At 42.9% G+C, this 14,239-nt stretch overlaps 1 protein-coding gene across 5 annotated transcripts in view; it reads right to left on the bottom strand.

Annotated features, from left to right (window-relative positions):
* The window catches only part of LOC110493663 (SEC14-like protein 1), a 53,889-nt gene extending 39,689 nt beyond the window's left edge, over positions 1–14,200 (bottom strand). For 2 of the 5 annotated variants that reach the window (XM_036949659.1, XM_036949657.1), the window contains exons 1-2: positions 13,837–14,196; positions 8,026–8,115 (exon numbers count right to left, since the gene is read on the bottom strand). In XM_036949659.1, coding sequence (XP_036805554.1) covers positions 8,026–8,088 — 63 coding nt within the window. In that variant the 5' untranslated portion in view covers positions 8,089–8,115; positions 13,837–14,196. Of the gene's footprint in view, positions 1–8,025; positions 8,116–13,836 lie in introns of all 5 variants that reach the window. The other 3 variants (XM_036949656.1, XM_036949658.1, XM_036949660.1) reach the window with 3 other exon arrangements.
* Positions 14,201–14,239: the final 39 nt, after the last annotated feature.

Genomic DNA, 14,239 nt, shown 5'->3' on the forward strand with positions numbered 1-14,239 from the left:
TAAAGCAAAGCAGTTCGACACATACAACACAGTTACACATGGAGTAAAACAAACATACAGTCAATAACACAGTAGAAAAATAAGTCTATATATATGTGAGCAAGTGAGGTGAGATGAGGTAAAGGCAAAAAGAGGCCATGGTGGTGAAGTAAATACAATATAGCAAGTAAAACACTGGAATGGTTGATTTGCAGTGGAAGAATGTGCAAAGTAGAGAGAAATAACAGGGTGCAAAGGAGCAAAATAAATAAATAAATACAGTAGGGAAAGAGGTAGTTGTTTGGGCTAAATTATAGATGGGCTATGCACAGGTGCAGTAATCTGTGAGCTGCTCTGACAGTTGGTGCTTAAAGCTAGTGAGGGAGATGAGTGTTTCCAGTTTCAGAGATTTCTGTAGTTCGTTCCAGACATTGGCAGCAGAGAACTGGAAGGAAAGACAGCCAAAGGAAGAATTGGTTTTGGGGGTGACCAGAGAGATATACCTGCTGGAGCCCCTGCTATGGTGCCCAGCGAGCTGAGATAAGGGGGGACTTTACCTAGCAGGGTCTTGTAGATGACCTGGAGCCAGTGGGTTTGGCGACGAGTATGAAGCGAGGGCCAGCCAACGAGAGCGTACAGGTTGCAGTGGTGGGTAGTATATGGAGTTTTGGTGACAAAACAGATGGCACTGTGATAGACTGCATCCAATTTATTGAGTAGGGTATTGGAGGCTATTTTGTAAATGACGTCGCCGAAGTCGAGGATTGGTAGGATGGTCAGTTTTACAAGGGTGTGATTTGCAGCATGAGTGAAGGAAGCTTTGTTGCGAAATAGGAAGCCAATTGTAGATTTAACTTTGGATTGTAGATGTTTGATGTGAGCCTGGAAGGAGAGTTTACAGTCTAGCCAGACACCTAGGTATTTGTAGTTGTCCACATATTCTAAGTCAGAGCTGTCCAGAGTAGTGATGTTGGACAGGCGTGCAGATGCAGGCAGCGATCGGTTGAAGAGCATGCATTTAGTTTTACTTGTATTTAAGAGCAATTGGAGGCCACGGAAGGAGTGTTGTATGGCATTGAAGCTCGTATGGAGGTTTGTTAACACAGTGTCCAAAGAAGGGCCAGAAGTATACAGATTGGGGTCGTCTGCGTAGAGGTGGATCAGAGACTCACCAGCAGCAAGAGCGACATCATTGATGCATACAAAGAAGAGAAGTAGTTGGTGAACCAGGTGAGGCAATCATTTGAGAAACCAAAGCTGTCGAGTCTGCCGATGACGATGTGGTGATTGACAGAGTCAAAAGCCTTGGCCAGGTCAATGAATATGGCTGCACAGTATTGTTTATCATTGATGGCGGTTAAGATATCGTTTAGGACCTTGAGCGTGGCTGAGGTGCACCAGCTCTGAAACCAGATTGCATAGCGGAGAAGGTATGGTGGGATTCGAAATGGTCGGTAATCTGTTTGTTGACTTGGCTTTCGAAGACCTTAGAAAGGCAGGGTAGGATAGATATAGGTCTATAGCAGCGGGGTCAAGAGGGTCCCCCCCTTTGAAGAGAGGGATGACCGCAGCTGCTTTCCAATCTTTGGGAATCTCAGACGACACGAAAGAGAGGTTGAACAGGCTAGTAATAGGGGTTGCAACAATTTCGGCAGATCATTTTAGAAAGAAAGGGTCCAGATTGTCTAGCCCGGCTGATTTGTAGGGGTCCAGATTTTGCAGCTCTTTCAGAACATCAGCTGACTGGATTTGGGAGAAGGAGAAATGGGGAAGGCTTGGGCGAGTTTCTGTGGGGGGGTACAGTGCTGTTGACCGGGGTAGGGGTAGCCAGGTGGAAAGCATGGCCAAATGTAGAAAAATGCTTTTTGAAATTCTCAATTATAGTGGATTTATCAGTGGTGACAGTGTTTCCTATCCTCAGTGGAGTGGGCAGCTGGGATGAGGTGTTCTTACTCTCCATGGACTTTACAGTTTCTCAGACGTTATTTAAGTTTGTGTTGCAGGAAGCAAATTTCTGCTTGAAAAAGCTAGCCTTGGCTTTTCTAACTGCCTGTGTATATTGGTTTCTAGCTTCCCTGAAAAGTTGCATATCACGGGGGCTGTTCGATGCTAATGCAGAATGCCATAGGATGTTTTTGTGTTTGTTAAGGGCAGTCAGGTCTGGAGAGAACCAAGGGCTATATCTGTTCCTGGTTCTAAATTTCTAGAATGGGGCATGCTTATTTAAGATGATGAGGAAGGCATTTAAAAAAATTACCAGGCATCCTCTACTGACGGGATGAGATCAATATCATTCCAGGATACCCCGGCCAGGTCGATTAGAAAGGCCTGCTCGCTGAAGTGTTTCAGGGAGCGTTTGACAGTGATGAGTGGAGGTCGTTTGACCGCTGACCCATTACGGATGCAGGCAATGATCACTGAGATCTTGGTTGAAAACAGCAGAGGTGTATTTAGAAGGCAAGTTGGTTAGGATGATATCTATGAGGGTGACCGTGTTTACAGCTTTGGGGTGGTACCTGGTAGGTTCATTGATAATTTGTTTGAGATTGAGGGCATCAAGCTTAGATTGTAGGATGGCTGGGGTGTTAAGCATGTTCCAGTTTAGGTCACCTGGCAGCACGAGCTCTGAAGATTGATGGGGGGCAATCAGTTCACATATGGTGTCTATAGCAGGCGGCAACGGTGAGAGACTTGTTTTTAGAGAAGTGGATTTTTAAAAGTAGAAGTTCAAATTGTTTGGGTACAGACCTGGATAGCAGGACAGAACTCTGCATGCTATCTCTGCAGTAGATTGCAACACCGCCCCCTTTGGCCGTTCTATCTCGTCTAAAAATGTTGTAGTTAGGGATGAACATTTCAGAATATTTGGTGGTCTTCCTAAGCCAGGATTCATACACGGCTAGAACATCCGGGTTGGCAGAGTGTGCTAAAGCATTGAATAAAACAAACTTGAGGAGGCTTCTAATGTTAACATGCATGAAACCAAGGCTATTACGGTTACAGAAGAGAGCGCCTGGGGAATAGGAATGGAGCTAGGCACTGGAGGGCCTGGATTCACCTCTACATCACCAGAGGAACAGAGGAGGAGTAGGATAAGGGAACAGCTAAAAGCTATGAGAATTGGTCGTCTAGAACAGAGAGTAAAATGAGGTTTCTGGGAGCGATAAAATAGCTTCAAGGTATAATGTACAGAAAAAGGAATGGTAGGATGTGAATACAGTGGAGGTAAACTAGGTATTGAGTGATGATGAGAGAGATATTGTCTCTAGAAACATAATTGAAACCAGGTGATGTCATCGCATGTGTGGGTGGTGGAACTGAAAGGTTGGATAAGGTATAATGGAGCAGGGCTAGAGGCTCTACAGTGAAATAAGCCAATAAACACTAACCAGAACAGCAATGGACAAGGCATATTGACATTAAGGAGAGGCTTGCTTAGTCAAGTGATCATAAGGGTCCAGTGAGTAGTGAGGTTGGTTGGGGTAACGGCGACTCAGACAGCTAGCTGGGCCAACGGTAGCAAGCTAGCATAGGATGGAGGTCTGTTTTTAACCACCCCGTGCGTTTCCGTCGGTAGATTAGTGGGGTTCCGTGTGGTAGAGGGGATCAATCCAATTGGCAAAATTGATATAGTTATAGTGACCCAAGAAAAATGGTCCGATAGACCTATTCAGATAGCAGCCGATAAGACAGCTAACGATTAGCTGGCCGCAGATGGGCTTCCAGGTAACGTCATGGAGGGGCCAGTTGGATAACTCCCTAGGGCAGATAACGTCAGTAGTCCAGTCGTGAAGGCCCGGTGGGGCCTACATGGGCCCAGCACAGGAAGTTGGTGGCACCTTATTTGGGGAGGATGGGCACGTGGTAATGGCTGGAGCAGAATGGTATCAAATACAAACACATGGTTTTTCATTTCAAAAAGCGATTTAATGCAACGTAGGTCTACTTTAACTAAACTCCTCTCAAATTGCCCCAAGTCAAAGCGGGATAGAACCATTTTAATACTTTAAGGGAAAAAAAAGACTTCATGATGCTGTTAACACATTCCTTTGAGCCTAATGGCAACATTGCTAGAGGTGGAAACATTTTACTTCAATCCGGTCATTGCCTTGAGTGGGTGGTTGAGGCACAGCAAAGAAAGAGGCTGTATTTCTTCTAGAAGGAATGCGTTTAGAAAGGTAATTGACAGACAGTCAGAGGAATGTAGCGCTTCAGTTCTCTCCTTCCAGAGACGGTAAGAGGGTGTTTCAGAAGACTGACAGTTTCCAAACAGAGAAGAAAAGTGGACAGGGAGAGATAGAGACATGCAACATTCCTCAAAGCAAAATGCCAAATAAAATCCCTTAAAGAATGAAAAGCCATGTTTGCCAACTTTCAAGTCTGTTGAAAGACGAACTGCAAGCCTTGTCATACCAAACAGAATCTGATGACAACACAGCACTGTTTATAAACACACCCACAACGACATATCAAATCACACGTGCCCTGCAAAAACACCTAAAAACACGTACATTCTCATGCAGTGCACGCCCACAGCTATGCTGCATGAAGGTGTGGCACAAAGTAGGGACACTCAAATAGGTGCAGTCAAGGAGTTAGCTGAGAGCAGAGCAGGGACAGACAGCTTGCATGGCTTTGTGATCTCACTAGGGCATCAATAACACCAGGGCAATGTCCTGTTCAGTAAATATCCCCCCCCCCCCCCCCCCTCGGTCTCTCAGCTCCATGGCAGAATATTTAGTTGCAGGAAATTGCTTTAAACCTGCAACAATCTCTCAGCTCGATGGAGAAATCTGTATAACTGCAGGAAATTGTCTTAAAAATGCTAACATTTCTCTACGCTGCCCAGATGGGGGACCACCATCTCAGCCGCTTTTTGATTTTGATCCAGAAAATACCCAGAGTGTCTGCCAATTTGTCATTTCCCCGTGGAGAGAGAATATATCAAACTGCCTCTTCAAACGCACCAACTTTAGGAGGGGCCATATCAGTCAGTGTAAATGTACCACTCACATCAATAAAGAAAAGAGCAGACAATAGGCTAGAGAATACGTGGCATAGTGAACCACCTCTTCTACTAGGCTACATAATTCTGACAACTGAGTCAGGCCGACCTGTTGAAGAGATATCAAATTAAAAAAAATACAGGAGACAGACAGACAATTGGCCATTACGACACACAGTGAACCACTTGTATCTGCACATAAACGTGTGCATCGTTCAACCATTGTGCAACCATTTTTCCTGCCAAATAACCCTCTGCCTTGATTCCTCAGCTTCTTATGTTGGTTCTCTACCCCTCTGCTAGTGTCCCAGATTAACAGAACCCGTCCCACCTGACTAAAGGCGTTCGCATGCCTCCCATTTGACAGTTTGTAACAGTTTGTGCTTATATCATGATATTTTGTGAATTTTTTGTTTTGTTAGTTTTGGTCTTCAGCAAAGTGTTTTTGTGGGGGGGGGGGGGGGGGGGGGGGCTGTTCATGCACACACACAAACATTTCTCGAGGCAAGCCGAAGACGGTAGTAAAGTCTTGGCCCATTCGTCGATGTTTGGTCAACAGTAGGGATTAGTCAATCAAGTGTTTGTTGTCATTCAACGAGAGACAACTCGTTTTCATGTCATTTTTTTCACTTGAGAAATACTGCACCAAACATAAAATTGACTGAGATCTCAGGAAAAACGTCAAAATTAATGACAGATCTCTTGCGTTACATTCATTCAGACTATTTTGAGGAAGTGTATACTGGCTACAGCGTCTCAAGATGGACAAAGTACTATTGCAGCTTATTTCACGTTTTTCAAGTGAAGGTCTTTTAAGAGCAACATCAAATCGTTTCACCAAGCCGAACCGAAGCCTTAAGGCAGCTCATCCCAGCTTGGATGCCCCTCAGGCAGCCCAATGTGGTTTTCCTGCCATTTCAGTCCAACCCCCCTCCCCTCCTCCTCCCCTGCTGTCCCCCAGGTGTAGTGTTCAAGCAGCTGCCACTCACCAACTATTTATAGCCCCCTGTCCAGTGCTTGCCCACCATTCACCAAGGCCAGCGCTAAGGAGATTTGCCTCTTCTTCACTTTAATGGAGATAGCTTATTTGAGGCAGCAAATAAAACCTGCATGCATGGCTACAATAGCCAAACTCTAAATAGTTTATTGAATCACATTCAATTGAAGCGCAGTTAAATGGGATTGAACAAAAAACAATGCTTTGATTGCATGTCTTCTGGAAATAGTTACAGGTCTTAAAGTTGGCCAACCTTGATTTTCCAATGAAAACTGAGTAACACCTATTAAGTAAAGCAAGAGGAGGTGGTTAACCAAAATGATGAATTATCGTCCTCCTCCTAGCTATGTGAAACACGGTCATGAAGTAACACTACTAAGTTACCACAGTGAATTATTCTGATAACCCACCATAACACAGTTTAATGTAGTGAACATGCACCTCCCGGCCTGTAGCCACTGTACTGTGGTACTGTGGAGAGGCGGAATAAGCCAGTGTTTTTCCACTGCTCATCTGCCACTGAACCGTTTACTCAGTGAACCCTCTGTGACAGCCCTGCCTGACAGTCCTGTCCTCTAGCTCTGGAGGCTGAGAAGAGATAGAAAGACAGGGGGAGGAAGAGAGGTGCCAAAATATGGAGAAAGATGGAGCAAACGAGAATGAAAAAGAGAAGGACAGTGAGTGTGTTAACCAGTTTAATATCAAATTATTACTGTAAACGTTAAGGCAGTAGGCATATTATGCAATAGTCATGTAAACACCTTACGTCAGCTCAAGGTCAAAATCTATGTACGCATACGCGGATTACAACACCTGGTTTTAAATCCAGCTGTACGCTTGATCTGCGCATGTGCCAGCACCAGCCGAGTGAGAGTCCCTCTTTAGCGTGACTGAAGTGAGTTTGGAACAGCTGAATATATGCAAAGTAGTTTTCAGAATTAAATATGCTTCCCAAAAATAACATGGTCGCTGTGGTAGAATGTTTATTTTGGATTTCCTGCATTTATCAGAGTGCCATCAGGTAGCCCGATTTCAGATGTCTCCTTGGAAACAAGACTATTAAGGAAATTGTTCTTGCAAAGCATGTAAACGTTTTAACCAAACTATTATATCAATCTGACTATGCACAATAGGTCGCATTATTGTGTGCATGTAACCATACTCATTGAGGCAGTGTGGAGGAGAGAGAAAGTGATAGACACCCAGAGAGAGAGAGAGAGAGATAGACAGCCCGAGGCAGACGCTACGTCTATACTTCCAGGTTGTGTACTGCACGCATCCCCTCATCTTATCTGAGTGACTGAGTACAACTCAAGCACACTATAGGAGCCAGAAGGCACTCACTCACCAAAAGCCTGCACAGGTGCTGCATTTAACAGAGGAAACAGACCAGCAACCAATTCAGCAGTGGTACTTCTGTTCAACATAACAGTGCCCACCATTTACTATTGAGATATTAAAAGGGTTGGTGCACGGACATGGCCTGAGATGGTGTGGAGGTTTGAGTTGTCTACATACTAGATGGACTAGAAGAGATTTGTGCATCCTGGACTGGACTTGGCAAGACAATTCTTGAGTGATCTGCTTGGTACATTACAAATGATCAGTCAAGAAGACCAGTCGAAGACCATCAAAGTATTAGGACTGCTAGTGCATGTTAGACCCAAGCAGCTAGATTCGTCCGCCACAGTGCAACACGACCACACATCATGTGGCACACATGTTCAATATGAAGCCAAGGTTGCCCTAACGTACTTTACCAACCCTTCCCTCAAGGTGGTCTTGGGGACCCATTCATTACCATTACATTACCCAACCATTACTGCCTGGGTATTTGTTAGACCTAGGCTACATCTCAAACAACCATGTTGTCAAGTTCAAGTCAATCATATGAACGACAGGGTTGCCCTAACGTCCTTACCAACCACTTCCTAGAGGTGGTCTTGGCGACCCATTCATTACCGTTGCATAACCACTACAGTACATCTAATATTCATGTGGGGCGTCAATGGAGGTCAAGAGTCTAGGGTAGAGTAACACTTACCTCCATCACCAGCTCAAAAGGCTGCTTGTACACCCTGATGGGTGACTGATACTTCTGCACCATGGTGGGAATGACTGTGGTGCCAACGACCTGAGAGAAAACAATCTGATATTAGAGCTTATATAACCAACATCATAGACTTTTCTTGGTGAGAGAAGGCAAAAATGGACCAGACTGCATTAGACTGGGTGCGTAACATACAAAGAAAATAGTTATTGAGTTGGTAAAATGGCAGTATAGTTCTGGATGGCCCCGCTGGAGGCATCTGACATGTCATTAAGTAAGCCACGTTTGTTTGTGTGCGTGTGCGTGGCAGCTGGCGGGGAGCCCGGAGTACTTGGCAGTTTGTCTGCAGTGATTGCCTGCAGGAAGGCACTTTGCTCTGCCGTGGGAGAGGAAGCGCGTCTCATTGAACTGATCAATGAATGCAGAGTTTCGCACCATGCTTCACACATTCAGGGACTGAACTGCATAGGGAACAGAGACGGAGATAGCCATGGCCAAATACTGGAAAGTCAGGGACTGCTAAGGGCCAATTAGTCACAACCGCATGACTGATAAACTATTCAGGTAGACCTACATTGATGCGTATATAAATATTATGTGGAGCTAGCGGTAGAACTGAAAGCTTTGGAGTCATTAATACTGCACTGCAGCCTACGTAAATGAATGAATGCGTGCTTGGCCGTAGAGAACTGATGAATTAATGCATCCTCTGTGATGTAAAATGTAAGCAGCGCATTCCAAGAACTTAGTGGTGGTAACCACCACAGTGCAGATGTTGGCAAATACAGTAGGACTAGGCAATGGTCCTGATAGAGCCAACAGATGTGGACCCTGAAAACGCTGGAATGTTCCACTGCATGTTATTTGGATTGGTCGAAATGTTAAAATGTGTATTTTTCAATATATAGGACACACCCTGTGTTTTAATAAAATCAGCTATATATTCATAGAGCTTGTCTGATGCCTTAAGGACAACTTTGATGAAATAAGACAAATGACTCAAGAGGGAGCCAGAGATCAAGATAACAAAAAACTCAAACTTGACCCGACCATTCTCCTCCCACGAATACTGACTCGCAGATTCTGCCATTACTCTCCCGAAGTTGCCTGTAATGGGCTACACGAGGAATCGGCAACCTTTCTCACGTGGAATACCAATTTATCTTACCATTTCTACCGATCTGCATGCCAGTTAAAGTTTTCATGTGCATATTTTCGTGAAACTGTTTCATCTCATTTATCATAACATCTTCATATTTCAAAATCATTGTCATGTGGTTAATCTAAATTATATCCAAATGAAAATGATACAATTCTAAAAAGTTACTTATATTGCCAACTATGTAAAAATTGCCTATAAAGCCAACAAATAAAAACATTGTAGCTTGCAGGTAGAGAATATCCTGATAATAAATATCCTATGAATCACATTGTCTGCAAGGAACTTGAAACGTATCAACTATTAACATGGGATATATGATAAATTATTCTGGGCCTTCAGAGTTTCCTGTAGGCTATTTGCGCAACGGATAAGAAGTCATTAAGTAGTCCTATTGTATGACATTTCCACTGGATCAGAGCATGACATTTTTCCTTTTCATGCTGAGTGGTTATCGAAAGGAAGAAAGCTGGAAAGATCTTTTGAAAACTTTTAAGAACTATTGTAATTCTCAATTAATGTAAAAACAGACTGTTTGCTTGCTGTCTGATGTGAAGAAAACATTACTTTGAGAAGCTCCACAGCTCATTAGTGGTGGTGCGTTAAGCCAATCAGAAATACGATCAGATCCCCAAATGGACACATTTACAGTGCCTTGCGAAAGTATTCGGCCCCCTTGAACTTTGCGACCTTTTGCCACATTTCAAGCTTCAAACATAAATATATAAAAATGTATTTTTTTTTGTGAAGAACAAAATAATTTTGCACGCCCAATTTTTCAGTTCTTGATTTGTTAAAAAAGTTTGAAATATCCAATAAATGTCGTTCCACTTCATGATTGTGTCCCACTTGTTGATTCTTCACAAAAAAAATACAGTTTTATATCTTTATGTTTGAAGCCTGAAATGTGGCAAAAGGTCGCAAAGTTCAAGGGGGCCGAATACTTTCGCAAGGCACTGTATATGCCTACATTTGCACGCAGGTCAGTAATTGTACTACTGGTGATCTACTGTATGTAATGGGGAATTGATAGACACTAACAATCAAACAATCAAAAAGCAGGAGACACCACATTCTGGAGAAAGACGTGCATTCTGCATGGTCAATCCAACTTCTGTATTGGCCTTGCAACATTTACGGTGATACGGCATCTGCAGAAGTCAGGACATTCATACTTCTTGTGCTTCGCGGAGCAGCACAGAGCTGTCTGTTGTGAAGGAAGTTGTCAAGGATGTGAGTGTGTTTATACAGGATCTCCTGCCCTAACATAACCAAGCATTAATCTAGTAGAATTCAATCATCTTTTCTGACTCACGTGTCTAACAGCTGATAATCAGATAAATTGACGAGTTGTACCAAAATAAACTAATGGTGGGAGTCAACGCAATTGCAACACATTCGGAGTGCTATTTTCAAAATGTCACATACTATAACTAGTGATGCACCGATATGACCTTTATGTCCGATACCCGATATTTTCCTTGTCAACAAAAAACGATAGCCGATATTTAAAATTTTTTGCAGCCTTTTAAACATTCTAGTACAGTTAAATAGTTAACACACACACACGGACGCAGCGGTCTAAGGCACTGCATCTCAGTGCAAGAGGCGTAACAGTTCCTGGTTCGAATCCAGGCTGTATCACATCCGGCCGTGATTGGGAGTCCCATAGGATGGCGCACAATTGGCCCAGCGTCGTCCGGGCAGTCATTGTTAATAACAATTTGTTTTTAACTGACTGCCTAGTTAAATAAAGGTTACACACACACACACTGACCAAAATGTTATTTTGTTGGCATTACGCATGTCCCCATTACTAGTAAAACATAATCAAAACATATTTATTTCCCTTACATGCTGTGCTGTTTTGTTGTTCATTTGTTCAGTCGTTTCATCCTCAACCAGGATTTCTATGGAACGTCGTTTGGGTCTTTGTGTGTCAAAGATACACATCAAATAACACTATTTGACCAAATCAGGACCTGAATGTGATTGCACGTCAAATAATTTTCCGCCTTCATAAATTTTTTACGTAGTTATTACACATTGATTACACTATCACTCGCATTTCAAATGTCACCACGATTCATCGATATGTATGCTATGATGCTGGTAAAGTTGTCTCACGCATCTACAGTACTGGTCATAAAAAAAAGCTAGCTAGCTCATGGAAGCAAACAATGTTCTTCCCCAAAAACATAGCAAAATGACATCTGTTTCAGTAGTTAGCTAGCTAACTATATAGCTAGGTGTCAACTAAAACAACCCTAATTTATAAAGACAGTTCTTACTTGATTAATGGTGGTCGGACCCATCTATGTGAAGCTAGCCACAATAAGGATTAGCCACAATAGTGGACTTTGCGGTTAGCTTTGGGCAACAGGGTTAAGTAGCTGACAAGCTATTTATTTTCATGAACTCAAGTTCAATTTCAATAGGCGAACAACAAGTGGCAACCTAGCTAATACTTAGCAGTGATTTAGGAATCCTTGTAAGAATAATGAAAATGACTGCAGTTTATACTTGTCATTGTTTTCAGGCTGGTTAGATTGGTGCTAGCTAGGTACCAAGGTAAAGCTAGCTACCCCAGAAGTTGCGGTCGAACAAATTATGCTTTATTGCCAAAGCGGTATTGTAAACACATCGTTCGTGGCCGGTGTTTGCAGACTTTTTTTGTACAGCTTTGACAGTGCTATTGTATTTTTGACACGCAATGACCCAAACTGCATTCCATAGTATGTATGTTGTGAAGCTAATAACAGTGACGCTATTACTGTGCATCTCCGGTAGGGCAACATCTGAAAAATAGCGCACTTGGTAGTGTGTACCGGTGCTCGACCAGTCGGTGAAAGCCAACATCACCCACGACAGAGAACGGTTGATTGTCAAGGGCAATGAATTCCATTATCTTGGCTTTAATGGACTTCTCCTTTGAGTTGTCTCGCTGAAATTTTCTTACTCTTTCAAATGACTGCTCGATCCACACAGCAGACATTGTGGGCTAGGTTAGGAATGCTGTGTTGCATGTGTAGTGCAAAACTTTACTTGGTGTCATTACGTCATGTACCTACCTACGTTATAAAAGTATGCATGGTAGCTTTGACATCGGTTTAACATCAACATTAACCTAGACATTGGGCCGATACCGATGTCGGCAATTTTAGCTAATATCGGCCGATCCCGATACATTCACCGATATATCTTGCATCCCTAACTATAACACTTTCTTTTTACGCATACTATTTCGTACGCTAGTATGGGTATTTGGACACAGATGTTATCTTGTACGGTTCACAGCTCATAGGGTCTTACAGGAGGAATGTAGGCCCTACAGTCTAAAAAGGCCTAACATTGCCACTCTCTCTAATGGTTTGTGATACAAATGTAAAAAGCATGTCAAACATTCTTCCTCACAAAGTTTTTATGTGAGAATTGTCAGACCAATCTGAGATACGTTAAATATTTCCGGGCTGTCCAGGTGTGGAATTGCCCTGTTGTCAAACAGGCACAACGAGCGCTTCTTACTGGACAGGTTCAGATTGTACTACCTCCCTGTTTCAGACCATTTTCTTATGCTTTGTGCCTACTGAACACAACCCAGATGTACAAGATCTCAAAACAAAAATCACATTGTGAAATGTAAGTGTTCCGACAAGGACATGTAAAGACAGGCAGAGTACCTGCCCAGTCTTAGCACATGACATACCTTACTTGTTCAGTGTTGTTGATTTATTTAACGTGCAGATACATGTTACTAAGCAAGTGTTGCTTTACTTTTTCAGCAGCTGTGCAGCAAGGAAGGGACAACGTGTGATAGGTTTGTCAAACACTTGCTACACAGCACTACTTCTGGTAGGTCTGATCCAACCAGGGCGTTAGGTTCGGCTTGAGCCTCCAACGTTTAAGGCATAAGCCATACGTAACGCACTGGACCAGAGCTATACTTCTGAGTGATATGGGGCTTTTCAACTAAAACGTCCCACTAGCCTGTGTGTCAGCCTGTTTTTTCAAATGAAATTTGGCATAACAATTTCATACGAGTTTGCAAGAGAGCAGAAGACCGGCACCAAGCTACATCTTATTCTACTGTATGTAAAAGATAATCATATTCTACTAATGTAAAACTAGGCTAATCCTTTCCATTTAGGCAACTATAGGGGTTATTTTGGCTACTTAAAACAGGAACAATTGTTACCGTCATGTATTAGAGAGAGATGATACTTCCCTGCTGAACAAAATATGTAAGTCAAGGGGAAAATAACAGGTGACATTTCAGAAACCAAACCAGAATACAATACAGGTTCGTTCACTGTTAACCAATACGCCATAGCCAGCAGCACTGTAATCTACTGTACAAACAAGCTGTGCCAGTGCCACTCAAACATTTATAGCTGAGCCCTTCAGAAATCAAGAACACTCACTCAGTGATGCTCAGTGAGTGACACACTCTCTCTCACACACACACACAGAGACACCCTATATCGCTATACCATGTAGAAGCCTATGTCGTTAAAAGCATGATTTAGGCTACTTAGCCTACATTAGCTAGTCATCACTGTACACAATCACTACAGGCATGTGCCTTGCAGCTAATACGAATTTACACATGTATAACGCTAACTTAACAAATATAAAATGACACTCACCAATGAATTATCGAATTTATTTAACAAGTATCTGCTTCTTTCGATATATTTGTCTCGTATTGTTTTGACTGAACAGGAAACGTAAGTACACTTCTAACTGTTAATCCATAGCCTTATTCGGTTCCCTTTTCGCCGGTCGGTGATGAACGAGTGCTGAAGGTTAGCTAGCTGTTTTGCTAGCCAATTAGCCATCGACCTGATAGCGACAACAGCACTTCAAAAAGGCATAGCTAGATAACAGGTTCAGAATTGGGTTTTCATAACGAAAGGAGTCCAGATGCAGCTAGCGAGCTAAAGACAGCCAGCTGAAGGTTTGAGCCTTGAGGACTGGAGAGAATGAATGTATTTGAAAGCTTGAGCTTTCTCATTGACAGCTTCGCCCCTCCCACTTTGGGACAGACAG

The sequence above is a fragment of the Oncorhynchus mykiss genome, chromosome 17, assembly GCF_013265735.2.
Source record: "Oncorhynchus mykiss isolate Arlee chromosome 17, USDA_OmykA_1.1, whole genome shotgun sequence".
Taxonomy (NCBI): domain Eukaryota; kingdom Metazoa; phylum Chordata; class Actinopteri; order Salmoniformes; family Salmonidae; genus Oncorhynchus; species Oncorhynchus mykiss.